This window comes from Saimiri boliviensis, chromosome 11 (genome assembly GCF_048565385.1).
Source record: "Saimiri boliviensis isolate mSaiBol1 chromosome 11, mSaiBol1.pri, whole genome shotgun sequence".
Classification (NCBI taxonomy): Eukaryota; Metazoa; Chordata; class Mammalia; order Primates; family Cebidae; genus Saimiri; species Saimiri boliviensis.
Window position 1 is genome coordinate 100,075,908 of NC_133459.1, and position 17,849 is coordinate 100,093,756.

The window sequence follows — 17,849 nt, forward strand, 5'->3', positions numbered from 1 at the left end:
CTGACACTATGGCACTCTGCCTCTTACTGAGAACGCTACCCAGTCCCTCCCTGTAGAAAGAACTGTGCTCTCCCTTTTTGACCACACAAGGGTCACGTGCTTCGTTGGGGACCGCGGTACGGTCTGGAGTCACGATGCCCTCCGCCGCGCTGGCCAGGTCCAGGTGTCTCCCCGCCGGCCCCGGTAGCTGCGCTCGGGTGCGAAGCAAACATCGCGGTGGGGTCTGCCGCGGCCGCCCAGCTCGGCCCCCTGGTCGCCCTGCTCATTGGCTGAAGACAGCCCCCCTGAATTCTCATTGGCTGTCCCACTTTTCCCTCCGCCCCCAGCACCGACCGCGCGCTGCCAGCCGCGGGGGAAGCGGCTCTAAGTCCCCGGCTCGCAGCGCAGGCTCAGCTCTGTGCGGCTAGAGGTGCGGGCGCAGGGGCGGGGAGCTGGCCCGGCGCGCAGTTTCCAGTGGGGCCGGGGTCCCACCCGGGCACTGTCTGTTTGAACCGAGCCCGACGAATGGCCGCATGACGATGGAGAGCAGGGAGATGGACTGCTATTTGCGTCGCCTCAAACAGGAGCTGGTAAGAGCGAAGCTGGCGCCGGGGCAGGGAGGGCTGCTCCGCCCCGACGGGCACCTGGTCCCCGGGAGCCGGGACGTGAGGAGGGCTGGAGAACAGAGGAGAGGGCTCGGGCGGGCAGGCAGAGGGCAGGGTTTGTCCTCAGGAAAAGAGGTCACGAAGAAACTTTGAGCAAAGATTTGTGATGAGACAAGCACAAGTGACAGAAAGACAGAGGGAGCAAGACAACCAGGCCGAAATGTGACACAGAGAACCCCAGGGAGAACACAGGGCACGCCCAGAGACGGCCCGGCGCACGGACGGAGCGGGACTTCGGCGCCGCAGACGCGGAAAGCGCGGGAGCGAAGGCCTGGGGAGCGGGACGCGAGCGCCTGGGTGCAGGGCTGCGCGGGGCGGCCCGGAGCGCGGCCGGCGGGCGCGGCGCGAGGGGGAGGAGGGTGCTGGGGCCTGATCCCTGCCCAGGCAAGAGGTCAGCGGGACCGCTCGCTCGAAGGGAGCCGGTGCCGCCCTGGGCCCCCCGCTCTGCCGGGCTTGGCAGAGCTGTCGCGGCTGCGGGGGCAGGCTTGGCCGGCTGTCTGCCCGGGCTTGTCTGCCAGCAGGGAGGGGGCTGGCAGCTGGAAACACGGGGGAGGGCCCTGCGCTGGAGGAGGGGCTCTGCCTGGCAGGTCGCGAGCGGGAGCTGCGGAGGCCCAGCCAGATGTCAGCTCTGGGCTTGGGGAGTGCGCAGGGAGCGTTCGGAGGCCCCGGGGTGCAGGGAGTGGGAGAAGTAGCCCAGTCTGGAGGGGGAAATCACCGAACTGGGGGGAGTGGTGGCCGCTAAAGCTGTGTTAGGGAGAGCCAAGCTGATTCTCACTGGCTTCATATACCACTGCTCCCGCCCCCACGCCACCTGCCACCTTTCTTATTTTTTCACCCACCGGAATTCAGGCAGATATTATGCACACACACCCCCATCTCTGCTTTGCCCATCTCTCCTTCCACCAGCCTCTCTGTTGTGTCTTTGCCTTCGTCTCTTTTTGTCTCTTTTAGTTTGTCTCTCTTGGAGTCGACTTCACAGTCTCACTTTTCTGCTCTCCTCTTTCTTCTTACTTTCCAGAGCCAGGGGCAACCAGGCCACACAACAGCAGACCTGGATCTAGAAAGAGCCAGCTCATGGCTCTCCGGATTCTGTGACAGCCTTTCCCACTTCTGCCTGCAAAGGCTACACTCTTCCTGCTTTGGAAGGAACTTGGCAGTGTATTAGGGGCCAGCTCTGGGGGTGGGGGGTTTCGAAAACAGAGTTCGAAACTGCAGGTGTTCTCGTTGATGCTTCCTGACCAAGTCACCCCGCCACTCTTCCTGTCGATCTTACTCCAGGGTCTGCCTGCTCATGTCAACGATCATTTCTTTAGTCCTTCCTCCTGGAGCCCTTTCTGTGGTGACACTCAGATGCAAAAGCTACTGACTCAGAGATACACTACTTGAGAGACAACAGTATTCATTGCTCTTCTTCTGGACTCACACCATGCCCCTTCCCATAGTCGTTTTCACATGCTTCTCATGCCAGCTTGGGATGGATGGCCCCAGCCCACACGTGCACAATTCTCTTTTTTTTTTTCTTTTATGTGTGCAGTACCAGAAAGCTTAAGGTCATCACAGATAGTGTCTGAGGTCCAAGACCCATTCTGAGAAAAAGAATCTAATAGAATCCTCCTCGTTGTGTTTCGAACTGGGGACCACACCACCCACCTCAGAATCTGCCTTAATGGAGGGTTTGTGGGTGTTCCTGGCATGGGATCGAATTTTTAAATCCTACTGATTTGCATTTTTTACAGCACTCTAGGTGGGAGGTGGTGAGGGGAGGAAGACAGAGACTATGGATGCCAGGAGAATAAAAAAGGCAAATAGGAATCTGCACTGAGCTGAGCGTCACGTCTTGATTTGCACCCTCTCCTCCCAGGGACTTGAGACCCCAATGCCTGGGAGGAGGAAAGGGAGAGGCTGAAGTCACTGAGTGCCCCATTAGCTTTTATTTGGCCCTTTGTCTGAGCAGCTTCAGCCTTTGACTCTCTTGGAGAGGAAGCCAAATGCCTGGCCTGGGTCCCAGAATGACACTCAGATGGGAGAGCTCTGCACTACCCCCATGGTGCTCCACCCCCTCCCCAATGCCAGCCTGCTCAGACATGAGACAGAGCAGAGGCACAGACAGAGCTGGTAGAGTCTCACTCACACCCAGACACCTCAGTTCAGCGCTTAGGTAGCTGGGCCAAATCTCAGTGCTTTAGTATCCCAACAGTAGCAAAGGGGAAGAAAGTAGAACTGAGTTAGCCCAGGGTCAGCGCTTTGGCTGCCTTGCCCAGGACAGTAGGGATTGAATTCAATGCAGTTTACTTGTGGCTGATATAAAAGGGTGTTGACTTTATACCCTAGGTCTGCAATCGGGTGGGAAAGGAGTACAGTTGGTTTCTGTGATGGGGGCCGGGGGTGCTTTTGCACTGCGGATGATCCATCCCAGGTGGGATCTCCCTTGCCACCCTGGGGGACGTTGTGTTGCCTGGCTCTGCCCTACGTTGGTGTGCACACAGGGATGGCCTCATGTAATACCGGTCAAGTTCTATATTCATTTTTTTCAGGAAATTTCTTTCAAGAATCAAACATTCTGCAGACACTGTGGGATAAACCTGCTGGAAAAGAAAACATTAACAGGTTGCGAAATTATCATTGTCAAGGGTGTTTTATGCTCCCCTCCTGCATCCTACCCCTGTCCTTGGCCCAAAAAATCTAGACAAGAAGAGTATGTTCCTGAAAACCCAAGTAGTGGAACTTCCCAATTCCCTGAAGCAGAAAATTTCATTGTAACAAGTGAGCACTGGGAGAAGGCGGAGGGTTTGGGGGATCCTGGCTCAATTAGTTGATAACTAGAGAGCTGGCTCTTCTGCCTAGAAGGGGAAGGAGATCGAGTTTCAGGGATGAAACGTGGCAGGAGAAGTAGCAGCAGCTGACACACTTCTTCGTTAGAATGAGGGGTTGGGGCTGCAACAGCTCAGCAGGGAACACATCTCTTTTCTCCCTCCAGCCGCCAAAGAGGGGCCCTGCCTGAACACAGACCTTGGGACCAGCTGTTCCATACACACAGCTCCCTTGTGGGCTGCCAGTAAATGGGGTAGGCACAGGCACACGGAAGAGGCAGATTTAAGATGCTCACAGGGCATCCCTCATGAGTTCAGACCAGTGTAGAACAAATAGAATGTGTAAAGGCTGCGTGATCGGACCTCATGTAGTACAGCCAGGCTGGGAAGGCTTCCTGGAGGAGGGAGAGGTTGCAGGAGGCCATCTTTGGGAATGTCTGTCCTAGCTGAGGCAAAGGGAAGCAGTTCTCTAGCTTTTAGTGGCCAGGAGTTCAGGGGGTTCTGGCAAATGGGCAAGAACCAGGGCCTACAGGCAGAATAAGGAGAAGAAAAGTAGGAGGTGGAGAAGATACAGTAGGAACAGCCTTCAGATTTGGGGGCAAAAGGGCAAATTTCTTAAGACAGAGAAAAACGTTTGCAAAAGATCTTATAATGCATCTTCCTTGATGTTTAACACTGGGGAAAGGCGACTGTGCGACTAGTTGACAGGGTGGTCAATGGGAAGAATGTGGAGTGTAAGATTCGGGGTGAGGCCAACTTCAACTCAAACACTGGTTCTGTGTGACCTTCACCTATTACCTAACCTCTCTTTGCCTTGGTTTTCTCATCTCTAAAATGGGGCCTTTAAAATACCTACTGTATTCAACTACTGTAAAGATTAAATGACAATTTAAGTGTCTCTCCAACTATGTCTTTCACACATAGCACAGTATCTGATGGGCCATAAGTACCTGATAAACTGTTGATGATGGATTGATCAGACGATTTTGCATAAGAGTCATTCATACATAGAACATGTTTATTGAATTTATACCGCGTTTAAGGCATTTACTGGCAACTGGCACTATCGTTACAAACATAAACAGACACAGATCCTGTCTTCAGGAAACTCACAATTTAATAGGAGATATAATAACATAAATTGATATTAACATTGATATGCCAGACATATAATCTATGATGTCATTTAATTGACAAAACAACACTAAGAGGTTGTACTTTCATTATTCTCATTTCGTGAATGGGTCAATAAAAACATGGGAAGGTTAAGTCACTTGGCCAAAGTCACAGAGCTGGTAAGCGGAGGAGCCAGGATTCAAACCCGGCCGGTCTGATTGCAGAGCTTATGTTCTCAAGCAGTACATGTATGCAGACCTCTGGGGCAGAAATAGAAATAGAGGAGTTGTGGTATATAACAAGCCCAGGTTCCGTGCTCTGAGAGGGAGAAATAAACTCCAAGTGGGAGATTAGAGAAAGCTTCATGTCATGAAAGAGGTTGCATTTGAACTAGACTTCGAGGGATAAATAGGGACACACACAGGAGAACAGCGATCCAGGCAGATATTGAAACGACATGACAAAAGGTCCAGAGGCTGTAGTGGTGGGGATGTCTGAAGACCAGCTGGAGTTTGCCGAGAACATAGACCAGCCATCCCCAAACTAGGACCCGCGGGCCGCATGCGGCCCCCTGAGGCCATTTATCCGGCCCCCCGCCGCACTTCAGGAAGGGGCACCTCTTTCATTGGTGGTCAGTGAGAGGAGCACAGTATGTGGCGGCCCTCCAACGGTCTGAGGGACAGTGAACTGGCCCCCTGTGTCAAAAGTTTGGGGACGCCTGACGTAGAGCATAATGCAGAGAAAGGGTGGGCAACAGCACTGAAAGAGCTGTCGAGGACACTGTGGATAGCCTGCCAAAGAGCCTGGCGTTTCCTACATGCATTGGGAGAGTAGCCCTGGGATCCAGAAGGTGATATGGGGTAAAGGTGGAGGTGGAAGTAGGGAGAAAACGAGGTAGGAGGATGAGTTATTACAAGAGTCAGGCAAGAGACATTGAAGGCCTGAACCAGAAAGGAAGAAAAGGTTGGGAGGTCCCTCGGATGTTCGAGGAGGTTGATCGACTGCAATGGAAAAGAGCTAAAGCTGGTCAGAGGGAGGAGGCCTTGTGGAGGCTAAGGGGCAAGCTCCAGGAAGAGGCAGCGTTGGCCGCCTCTCTCCCTCTGTCTGCTCCTTGCCTAAGCCTGTGACCACCATGGATGGTTCGGTTGGGAAACTGGGCCCATCCATTTCACAGCCCTCATTTCCTCCTTTCTTTACCCTCCTCCCTCCTGCAGCTCTTGGCACAGTTTCCACTTTACCTTCCTGTTGAGAGTTCCAGCCAAGAGCGAGGGGCTGTGAAGGTCCCTATTCACTGAGCTGGAGAATGGGCCACTTGGCAAAAGCGGGGCTTTTCCCATTTCCGGCCCCCAGCCTCCTCCTAGCCTCCCCAGGGACTGAAAGGAACTGTGTTGGGATCTTGTGAGTAATGGGGTGGGGGGAGTAAGGCAGGGCGCACTGCCAGGCTCATGGGCAAAGCTGGAGCCTGTGTCAAAGGATTCTGGCTGGGCTGGGAGAGGGCGTGAGATGGATGGACGGAGGGCACAGCTGTGGGATCAGTCGGGGCCCAGGGGAGGGACTGGGAAGGGAGCCGAGGATGCTGGCGTCACATTTTCCCATCCCAGCTCCTCCCTCACCACAAAGGGCCCCAAGAGTGCCCAGGGGGAGGGTGCTGTCCATGGCCAGCTGACCCCACACAGCCTCTGTAGGGGCTCAGGGCTGGAGGTCCTGGATGGGGGGATCTGGTTCCCAGCTGCATCTTCCTCTCTGGCCCTAGTCAGGCAGTTCCTCTTTCCTCTTTAGATGACTCTGGGAAGAGAAGCCCTCAGTGAAAGGGAGGCCTGGGAGTCCCTCAAAAGGATGACTTCACCTTCTTCCTCCCCATCTGGTGGTGACTGCCCTTTGCACTTCCTGCTGGCTGCCCTGGTTTCTCCTCGCAACAATCCCAGGAGGCTGAGAGATCAGGGGTTAGGATGACATGGAAAGCTCATTGGCCTGGAGTACAGAAGCCAGCCTTGGGGTCCCAGGATAAGCCTCAGGACCCCAGAGACCTCTGATGGTGCTCAGGATGATGGAGGCAATACTCCGGGAAAGCTTTCGGTTTAAGATGTGTGTTGATAGGTGCCATCTGTCTATGGCAAGTGTAAACACTTCATACAAGTTCCTTCGTAAGTACACTATTTACGTAAACAGATAGGAGATGTCTTAATGGAGACTAGGTCTTATATGGTGAAAATCATGAAAGAGGTCTGGGTAGGAATGCTGGGAAACACTGAGGGAGAAGATGGGCCTCCCAGCCCCCCTGGTTTCCTCATCCATTATTTGGGGATAACTCCAGCTGCCAGGCCAGCCCCTTAGAGCTCAGGCAGTGCACAGGAAAGGGCTGGTACTGACACCAGGAGTTGCCATCTGAGATTCAGAACCCAGGGCTCGAAAGGCGGGCAACTTTGCCCAATGTCACGTGGCTGAGTAAGTCCGGTCTGCAGACGAGTGTGGGGTCCTTCCCAAACACCAGGAGGGCGCCCATGGTGCTACAGCTCTAATCCAGTGAGGACCCCAGGGGCCGCTTGAAATTGCAGCCATCGAGACAGAGTTTGACATGCAGAGCTCCAGAGACAGTGAGGGTGGGAGATGGTAGGGTGGTGTGGAGGCAAAGAGCGGGTGAGAAGATCTTTCCTGGCTTTTCACAGAAGGGATTCCCACGGTCTTCACTGGAATATGCTTGTGAAGGGTTTTACCTTTGATGGTGGAGCAGGTTAGTTCCGTGTGTGAGAGAGAGAGACACTAGGGGTGGCTTCAAAGGAGGTGGCTGTTGGATCCCTTCCCACTCCAGCTAATCAGGACCAGGTCAGCCTTCTTGCGAATTCTCCCAGCTGACCCCTGCGAGCAAGTTGGGTATGATTTGGTGGCTGTTCTGATGAAGAACCTGAGGCTCCAAGACAGTGAGAGACTCCAGAGGGACTCCACAGCCTGCAGCCTGGAGCCAGGTTTAGAGCTACTCATGTCTGCTCAGGATTCTGTCTATCTGAGCTGACGTCTCTCCTTTCCTCTACCCTCCATACTGCCCCAGTTTTCCCCCTCTTTGGTCCTGAGGCAAGGGAAGCCCAGGGACCTGAGAGGATCCCAAGCTCTGGAAGAAGAGAGCAGATCCCAAGCTCGGCCTCCGACTCTTCCTCCTTGGGTGATGGCATCCCCTGGGGTCGGTCAGGAAAGGCTGTTCTGCTGGCTCCTCTCTTAGTCAAGCCCCAGCTGATGTGCCTGGCTCCCCACTGCCCTGGCCCACCGAGGTCCCCACAACTCCTCCTTCCCTGCCCATCTCTCTCCCAGCTGCCTTCTCACCCTTCAGTGTTGGCACACTGGATACGGCTGGACTGACTGAGCATGGCTGGAGAGTGGGCAGGGGGCTGCCAAGGGAAAAATCAGGACCTTCTCCTTGATTAGACCAGCTTTAAGGAATGGAATCCTGGCATTACTATGTGCTAAGTTTCACCAAGGACGAAATGTTGTGGAAGTACATGGGAAGTTTTAAATTACCAGCCAGAATTCACCTAATGCTTTCTTGGTGCCATGCAGAGATACACATTACCTGACCTTATCTGCATAATAGCTGTATGAGGCAGGAACTGTTATTCCCATTTTAAAGGATGGAGAAATTTGGCTGGGTGTAGTGGCTTACTTTATCCCAGCACTGTGGGAGGATGGCTTGAGCCCAGGAGTTCGAGACCAGCCTAGGCAACATGGTGAAACCCCGTCTCCACAAAAAATACAAAAAAGTTAGCTGGGCGTGCTGGCCAGTGCCTGTAGTCCCAGCTACTTGGGAGGCTGAGGTGGGAGGATTGCTTGAACCTGGGAGGTGGAGGTTGCAGTGAGCGGAGATCGCGCCACTGCACTACAGCCTGGGCAACAGAGCAAGACTCTGTCTCAAAAAAATAAAAATTAAAAAAAATGGAGAAATTGAAAAACAGAATGTAAACAACTTGGCCAGGTCACACAGCTAACATGGCAGAGCTGAGATTTGAACTCTGTTCTGCTGTCTCCAGAACCCAAGTTCTTAACCAATACAGATTATGATTTTGCATATGGGTGCGGTTTCAGCACTTACTTACATAGGGCCTCTGTTTTATGGGCAGCTTGAATTCATGCATACCCACACATTCATTCTCACTGGCAAACTGCATAATGTCAGCATTATTTCTTCTGGATTTTTCCACACTTGAAGAGATTGAATGGGGTCATTTCATTCCTCCCACTGCCTCCGACCTGGGCTGTGTTTAGCCTTCTGGAAGGAAGCCTGCTAGTTCAGACTCCTTGCCTCTGGGTGAAATGAAACCTTGGGAAGCAGCCCTGGCCCTTTCTCCCTGTGTAGTGAATTACTGTCTGAAGGTAGCAAGCAGCCTGGAGGGGTGATCTGGTCAGTGGCATTCAATATATGTCTTACGGGTATGTAGCGAGTGCAAGGTGCTAGTGAGGTTCTGGGGTGACATACCAGTGTATAGGTCTCAGCTCCTGTCCTCAAGGGATACTCAATACATATTTCACAAGTAACTGAGCGTTTAAACGCATAGAGGACATGGGGTGAGTGCGCAAGTGGCAGGACTACAGGGAAGAGCATATGAAATATCACAGAAGATTTCTTTTTTTTTTTTTTTTTGAGGCGGAGTTTCACTCTTGTTACCCACGCTGGAGTGCAGTGGCGCGATCTCGGCTCACCGCAACCTCCGCCTCCTGGGTTCAGGCAATTCTCCCGCCTCAGCCTCCTGAGTAGCTGGGATTACAGACACGCGCCACCATGCCCAGCTAATTTTTTGTATTTTTAGTAGAGACGGGGTTTCACCATGTTGACCAGGATGGTCTCGATCTCTTGACCTCGTGATCCACCCGCCTCGGCCTCCCAAAGTGCTAGGATTACAGGCTTGAGCCACCGCGCCCGGCCTATCAAAGAAGATTTCCAACAGGAGCATGTGGGGTATGTCTCGGAGAGTAGGGATATGCCTGGAACTGAAAGCTGGAATTCTGTCCTGCAGGGTCTTGACTGCAGGACCAAATAGTTTGGATTTGAGTCTGGGCGTTGGAGAGACTGATCAGCTGCTCATGTGTTGGGCGGCTCTGAAGCTTTCTAGGAGGCTTCTGTAGCATTCCTGGGGATGGAAGGAAGGATAGGTGACATTTGCGGGAGGAAAAATCCAACACGAGTCAGTTGGACAGGAGCCGGGGTCGTTGAATGGAGAAGCCAAAAATGACTGAAGCTCCAGGTAGGGAAGACAAGGAAAATGGCATTGGAGGAAGGGGGAGAAGAGGGAAATCAGAGGGAGAAGCAGTTTGCAAGGAAGGAACTGAGTTTGGTTTGGGGCTTAGAGTCTCCTCTGACTCGGCTCTAGGTCTTCCCAGCTGTGGCTGAGTGCTTCCAAAAGGTAGGGGTCAGCAGAGTAGAAGCAAAGAGACCAGAGAGAGGGGCTGTCAACAACGCGCACGGCCTCCCACAGGCTCTGTGTCCTTGGCTGCTGCTGCGGCTGCCACTACTCAAATGATGGAAACTCCGGAAAATCCCAGGGCTGCCAGGGCCTGGAACCACCGTTTCTTCTTGCCTGTCTTGGGGGAAGTGCAGAAAGCATGGGCAATCTCCAAGCCCCAGCAAAGGCCTCGCTGCCCTCAAGGGCAGTCAGTCCTCCACTGTCCTGTATTGCTGCTTCTGCTAGCCTGGCTGGAATCTCCCATCCCTGCCAGGGCCAGGGTTCGCAGGGGAGGATTTGACCCAGGGCCTGAGAGGGTCAGCTGCAGCCCAGCCCTACAGAGCCTCTGTGCCTGCCTGTCCGATACCTCCACCTTCTGGGCTTAGCTCTGTGCATTAAGACAATCCAGGGAGGTAAGATGATCCCACGGGTCTCTGAGGGGCTTAAGAAACAGATGGTCTCCACACATGAGGTTTGCTGTGGGTAACTTGATCAGGAGCTGGGGAGGGAGCTGGCGGGACCAAGGCAGCTTGGGCCCAGGAACTGGGAGCCTTGTGAATGTTATCAGACACAGCCCCCCTCCCCAGCCTCCAAATTCGGCCCTCACCCAAGTCATTCTCTTAGCCCCTTCCAGCTGGCAGCCGGGACTCAGGCCTTAGACACCCACAAAGGGGCTGGGAGAACTGGCCCCCAGCATCCCACTCGGGCTTGGCCAGGGCAGCAGAGCCAACTGGGCTGAGAAGGCAGCAAGAGTGTTGAAGCCAAGTCTGAGAACAGCTGAGAGAGGACAGGTGTTTGGGAGGGAGAAGCATGCTGGGACGTGCTGGGTTTTCAGCAAACAGGAGTTTCCTGGCCTCCTTGTCTCCCTCCTGACCAGTCAGATGTCAACAGCAGTTACAGGAAACCCCAGGCCCACCCTTTCTGTTGGGGAATCTGAGCTCTTCCTTATCTCCTAATGCCCTTTTCAGCCCTTCCTCACTGTCCTGTAGAGGACAGAGTAGCCTCAAAGTCCAGCTGTGGGTGCAGGTAGCACACACCTGTGGTCCCAGCTACTCAGGAGGCTGAGACCAGAGGACTGCTTGAGGCCAGAAGTTAGAGGCTGCTGTCCACTGTGACTGTGTCTGAGAATAGGCCCCGTGCTGCAGCCCAACAAACATAGCAAGACCCTGTCTCTAAAAAAAAAAAAAAAAACAGGAAAGAAAGAAAAAAAAAAAATGCCTAGCCCCATTGCCCAGCCATCTCTAGTCTCAAGGTAGTACAGATTTGGGCATTCCTTATCTGAAATGCTTGGGGCCAGAAGTGTTTTGGATTTTGTATTTTGGAGTATTTGCATATATATTATAAGACGTCTTAGGGATGTATAACAAGATATCTTAGATATGGGACCCAAGTCTAAACATGAAATTTATGTTTCATATACATCTTATACACAAAACCCAGGGTAATTTTATACAATATCTTTAATAATTTTGTGCATGAAAGAATTTTGACCGTGTTTTGGCTACCACTTGTCACATGAGATCAGGGCAGAATTTTCCACTTTTGGTCATGTTGTGGCTCAAAAAGTTTTGGATGTTGGAGCGTTTTGGCTTTCAGATTTTTGGAGCAGGGATGCTCAACCTATGTTTGGTAGTTAGGGCTGTAGCCTCTGGAATGAGACCATACCGTGTTTGAGTTCCAGCTCTATGAGCCGTGTGACCTTCCAGGTTACTCATTGGTTAAAATGAGAAAATAGCAACCTCACAGGGTCTATATAAAGATTAAATGAGATGAAGCACGTAGAATCCTTAGCACAATTCCTGTTACACGGCAGATTCTCACAAATTGTTTTTTTCCACCAACATCACTATCATTTCAGGGAGGCCCAGGGAGGAAAAGGGCTCAGACTCAAAAAAAGGATGAGGATGGTCACTACAACCTTGTGCACTTCTAGCTGATCTCAGCCCCACCTCTTACTATCTTACCTTGAGCAAGTTACCTGTAAAATGGGAACAATAATAACAGTAATAGTCGCTACCTCATAGGGTAGTTGGGAGATGAAATATATGTATATATGGGGTGGGGAGGGCCTTCTTAGGACAGTGCCTGCCTTAGCTAGTTAGCTACCATTATTACTTCCTTAATCCAGTACTGATCTGCACTGCTGTAGGCTATAGAGAGGTGAGGGCAGGTTGGATGACCCCAGAAGTGTGTCAGAGTTTGGGTGGGGGACGTGGGTTCAGGGCTGTGAGAGGCACTGCTGCCCGCCGGGGCTCACAGGCCCCCTGCTTTCTGTCTCCCCTGCAGATGTCCATGAAGGAGGTGGGTGATGGCTTACAGGATCAGATGAACGGCATGATGAATGCACTGCAAGAACTGAAGCTCCTCCAGGTGCAGACGGCGCTGGAACAGCTGGAGATCTCTGGAGGGGGTCCTGCACCAGGCAGCCCTGAAGGTCCCAGGACCCAGCTCGAGCGCCCTTGTTGGGAGGGTGGCAGAGGTCCTGCCAGGCCCACAGTCTGCCCCCCCGCCAGTCAATCTTCTTCTCTTGGCGGCAGCACCAAGTTTCCATCCTATAGGAGTGTCTGTGGGAGGGATTTAGCCCCCCTTCCCAGGACACAGCCGCATCAAAGCTGTGCTCAGCAGGGGTCAGAGCGAGTGGAACCGGAGGACTGGACCTCCACGCTGATGTCCCGGGGCCGGAATCGGCAGCCTCTGGTGTTGGGGGACAACGTTTTTGCAGACCTGGTGGGCAACTGGCTAGACTTGCCGGAAGTGGAGAAGAGCGGGGAGAAGGGTGAGACTGGGCGGGCACGTGAATCCAAAGGAGAGAAAGGCCAGCCCCAGGAGCTGGGCCGCAGGTTTGCCCTGACAGCAAACATCTTTAAGAAGTTCTTGCGTAGTGTGCGGCCTGACCGTGACCGGCTGCTGAAGGAGAAACCAGGCTGGGTGACACCCGTGGTCCCTGAGCCCCGAACCGGCCGCTCGCAGAAGGTCAAGAAGCGGAGCCATTCCAAGGGCTCTGGACATTTCCCCTTCCCAGGCACTGGGGAGCACAGGCGCGGGGAGAATCTCCCCACAGGCTGCCCCAAGACCCTGGAGCCCTCCCCCTCAGGCTTTGATATTAACACAGCTGTTTGGGTCTGAATCCTAGAGATAGAAAGTTGACTGAACCTGAACGGGCCAGGTCCCAGTGCTGGGCCCCTGGGGAGGAGGGAGGGAGGGCGGTATGGCTCTCAAAAGCCCAACGCCAAGTTCCTTTCCCCAAGAAAGGAGGGAGAAGCCAGAGTTCTTGGCTCAGGGCTGAAGGGAATGTGGTTGGGAGAGAGGCTGTCACAGGGGCTGGCTGATGAAGGACGTAAGAGTAGCTGGAGAGCTAGCTGTGTGTGTGTGTGTGTGTGTGTGTGTGTGTATCTGTGCGTGTATGTGTGTCTGTTGTGTGCACACACTCACTTTGGGGCTCGAGGTGACAGTAGGTGAGAGCAGGGGAGGAGGCCGGGAAGTCTCTCTGACATCTCCTACACTGGCCCCAAAGACCTCCACTGAACATTCTGTATGGAAAAGAGCCCTAGAGCATCAGGTTCCCCAGAGAGGCCCCCAAATAAAGACCTGTGTGTGGCTCCCCCAGCCTTCAGCTTCTTTGGCAAGACATTGCTCCAGGCACAGGGACTGAACCCCAGGCCTCCTGGGACTAGCGCAGCAGTGAGGCAAAACCCCACCTGCCAGTCCTTACTGCCTTGGAGGTTTCAGTCCATACATGGACCCTGGGAAAATGAGCTGAATAAGGATGACAGTGTGTAAGGAACAGCTGGGGAAGCCCCAGACACTCCCGGCATCTCCCCCACTCACAGGGGAAGAAGAATGTTGACATAGCGTTGGGCCGTTTGAATGCCTTTTCATCTCCATGGTCTCATTTGAAAGTGAGCTAGGTAGGCATGATCCCATTTTCCAGATAAGGAAGCAAGCCTAGATATGCTACCTGTCCGGGACCAACTAAGGCAGGAGGCAGAACAGCCCAGGCCTGACTGCAGAGTAGAAGCTGGACCCTTGAGTTACCAACACCTCTCCCTGACAGTTCTTGGAGATCCCCACCCCACAACCTGACTCCTGCACTTAACTTCCACCCGGGTCAGAACAGTCAATTCACCAGTGAGGCGGAGATGAACCCTGAAGAAATATCCACTTGATTTTAACATTCCTAGCTCCATTCCGTGGCCTCCTCCCAACTAGGCGCAGCAGCCCCAGGCCTCCTGTGCCCTCCTCACCTAGAGGCGACTGGAACGGAGGGGGAGGGGCCAGGCAGCAGCTCAGCTCTGGCTTTTCTAAAGCCGCTATGGGCACGTGGCCCAGGAGGGCAGCCTAGTGATCCAGACCCCGCCTAGGACCGCCCTGAGAAGCCACTGTCCCTCCCACTCCAGCAAGGAACACCCACTGGCTGGGAAAAGACAATGTGGGTACCCATTTGGGCCAAGCAAGCCAGGAGGGCACACCCTCCCACTGCCCCTCTGCCTTCCACCGATTGTCCCTCAGCTTGACGGGGCGTGACAGCTGCAATTAGAGGCAGAATGCCTTCCCGCCCTCAAAGCATTAATAGCAAGTTGGAGAGACAAAAGAGTAAGAAAAGGCTCTTCTGCCTGCTTCCTGGACCCCTGGGGCGAGTGGAGAAGGGCAGAGAGCTCAAGTTGGGGTTGTGGGAGCACAGCCACCGTGGTTAAGGTCACCTTCAAATCCTATGCAATCAAATGGTGGATGTTTAGTTTTTGGTAGGGGAAGAAGCTACAGGAGGGAGAAAGGTGCTCCTGCTTTTTGGGTTTTGTTGAGCACTCGCTATTTGTCAGGTAGCGTGCGCATCTCTGAAACTTAGAATGACTCTAGAAGGCATTGTTCTCCAGACACATCTATGGAGGTTATTAGGGGTCATGTAGACTGCTCAGGTTAGGCTGCTAGCAAAGGAAAGGACAGAGATTCGAATAGAAGGTTGGGTTATCAGGCTCCAAAACCTGTCCTGTCCTTGCTACCTCTCTACCTGGAGTTTGCCAACTAAGCAAGTCCACTCTGGTGGAACCAGCCCTTGCAAATCTTTTGTGTCTTGCCAGAGAATTCTAACATTTCAGTCTTGAGTGAGGGAACATTGGCTATGGCTGCCTTTGGAGGTGGTGGTGGTGGGGGGTGTGTGTGTGTGTGTGTGTGTGTGTGTGCACGTGTATATGCACAGAAAGTGCATGTGAAGATTCCATGTACTGAATCATGAGAGGAGGAAGTCGTGGGCTGCTGGCTGGTGGAGAAGCCATCCAGCAAATTATTCAAGATGACGCCAGCTCCAAGTATGGAGTGAGTCTATGGGAAACCAAGGTACTTCTTGGACATTCATCTACAACTTCAGCTACAACTCACCTGTTTCGTGGACTGGTCTCAGTGGTTCAGATAAATGGAACAAAACTTTATGAACACACCAGGCATTGTGACAGAAACTGAGAGCAATGAAAAGGACCCAACTCCTGCTCACAGGGATCCAGTGGAAAATAAGCAGACTTTGAACCATTGGTTAGCCAGAAGAGACTCGCGGGACTGAAAAATTATCTCAACTTGGGCCAGAACGAAACATTAGGAAGCAACACTTGCTGCCGACATGATTGACAGGTGCCAGCGCCTTCACCCTTGTGTTATTCCCTTCCCCCTACACGCTGAAAGCGGTTGCTCTTACTCTTGTTTTACCTGGACAGGCTCAAAGAGGTTAAGCCTTGTCCAAGGTCCCATAGAGGTAGAACTGGGACTGAATCAGTTCCAACTGACTTGCAATCTTGTGCTTTTCAGACAATCCCACAACTTGTCCATATCTGTTCCAAAGCCAAATCAAAAGGAACAACAACAAAATCTGTCCTCCCATATTAGTCACGGTCCTGCGTGGATCATAGACGGCATGTTGACTGTCCGACGGAGACTTAATTTTCCCTTCCTTTTGGGCACCTGCCACAGTAGTGACAGGCTGTATTTTTCTGAAGTGGAGGGAAGAGGTGAATGGGAATGCGTAGGCCCTAACCATACAGGAAGCTGCAGGGGGCGGGAAGCAGTATGTCTGTGAGGAGATAGTGGAAATAAGCAGAGAAATCAGACAGCTTCATTCTTCTGAGGCTCACTTTATGGTTAATTAGGACATGCAAATGAGCTAGAAGCTCATTTAATACCCTCCCTGACATGTAGTCCCATCCCGCATCTGGCCCACTTCCCCGGCAGGTACAAAGGCCATCTGTTTGGTCCAGGTATCTGTGGAGGGTTCCACCTACTGCTTTGTGGCGTAGGGAATAAAACAGAGCCTGCTGGGCATGGCCAGTAGGGCCTGCCTGATCTCCTTCCTTCTTTTCTCCTCTCAGCCTCTCAGACCTGGAACCTCTCTCTTCCCTCTCTCTAAGACACTTCCCCTGCACCCCACCCCTCAGGGTGATCTCTGAATCCAAATTTGCCCCAAGGAAGTTTCCTCTGTCCTCTCCACGTCCCTACCTCCTCCCCAGACCCTTGTGGGGGAGAGGCTCCTCCATCTTTCCCAAGTCACACCATGGTTTCCTATGTGGCCTGGACAAGAGCCTGTCCCTACCTTCTCCAGAGCCGCCAGAAGCCACCTCAGGTGCCTTCCCCATCCAGTGCAGTTCAGGCCCTTCTGCCAGCAGCACAGTATGAGCACTAGACTTGGAGTGAAGATTTGAGAGCCCTCTCCGTCACTGCGGAAGCTTGAGCATGTTGCCTGACCTATCTGAACCTCATGTTTCTCATCTGTGAAAGCTGACAGTGTCGGGCTGCTGTGAGACTTAAAGGACATAATGCACCTAGGGGCCAAGCACTGCCTGGAACACAGTGGAAGCTCAGCAGATACTGGCCTACCCACCCCCTTAGTAGAAGCACTAACCATGTGACCCAAGGCAAAAGTGCTTTAAGAAAGTGCTTTCTCTGAGCATCGGTCTCTTCTTCTGTCAAAACATTTATATTGATTTAATATTTCACAGGATGGCAGCAAGGATCAGAGAAGACAATAGGTGACAGGTTTTTGTACACTGTAAAAATACGACCTACACTGTTCCCCAAGGGATGACATGCCCCGGGGAGGTGGGGGAGGAGGTGTGGAGGTGAAGGGCTGAGCTGGAGAAAAGGTGCTTGAGGAGGACCCCACTGCCCAAGGACCTGCTGTAGGAAACATTCCCACCCCCTACACCCGAGCTGCCCCCTCACAGTCAACCCTTAAGGACCTCAAATTCTTAGCAAGGGGTAAAGAGTTGAAGGTGCCAAGTCCCAGTGGTTTTGACCAATCAGCCTCTGGTCTGCTCTTTCTGCTCTATAAAACCTTAGTTGCTTGAGTCCCCTATAGCTCCCAAATCACTCCCTTCCTCCTGTGCTCCAGCCACCCTGGAAATGAATGCCCCAAAGGTGCTGTGGCTGTCCTCCTAATATCCATTCCCTCCTGAAGGGGTGGGGGCATCTGTGAAGCCTGCCTTCATGAGAGGTCTCGGGGCTCAGGATGGTGCTGCCAGAGAAAGGATGACTGAGCCAGAAAGGCCCAGGGGTCAGCTCCAACTGCAGTCATCCCCTTAGTACGATTATCAGGATGTCCTTGCCTTCCTTCTGCCTCCTCTACGCAACCCCTAAAACAAACAGTGATGAAACCTCTTTTCCAGATCCCCTCTGAATTTGACAGAGGACTTGCTTCCTGGCTTTCTACCCTTCAGTGAGTCCTGACATGTCACTCCGTCCACCCACTCCAAGCTCCAGATCTATTCCCCCCACCACCCAGTTCTGGAGCACACATGCACATGCACAGCATCACAATTAAGTCAGCCTTGCCAATGTCCCTGAAACAAAGTCCCTGCATGGTTAACACTTATCTC

At 53.0% G+C, this 17,849-nt stretch overlaps 1 protein-coding gene across 1 annotated transcript; it reads left to right on the top strand.

The window, feature by feature from the left end:
• Nucleotides 1-305: 305 nt before the first annotated feature.
• Nucleotides 306-16,922, top strand: INKA2 (inka box actin regulator 2). Its single transcript, XM_003933462.4, has 2 exons — nt 306-569; nt 12,283-16,922. Exons 1-2 carry the CDS (start codon nt 513-515, stop codon nt 13,120-13,122), a joined length of 897 nt encoding a protein of 298 aa, XP_003933511.2. The 5' UTR covers nt 306-512; the 3' UTR covers nt 13,123-16,922.
• Nucleotides 16,923-17,849: the final 927 nt, after the last annotated feature.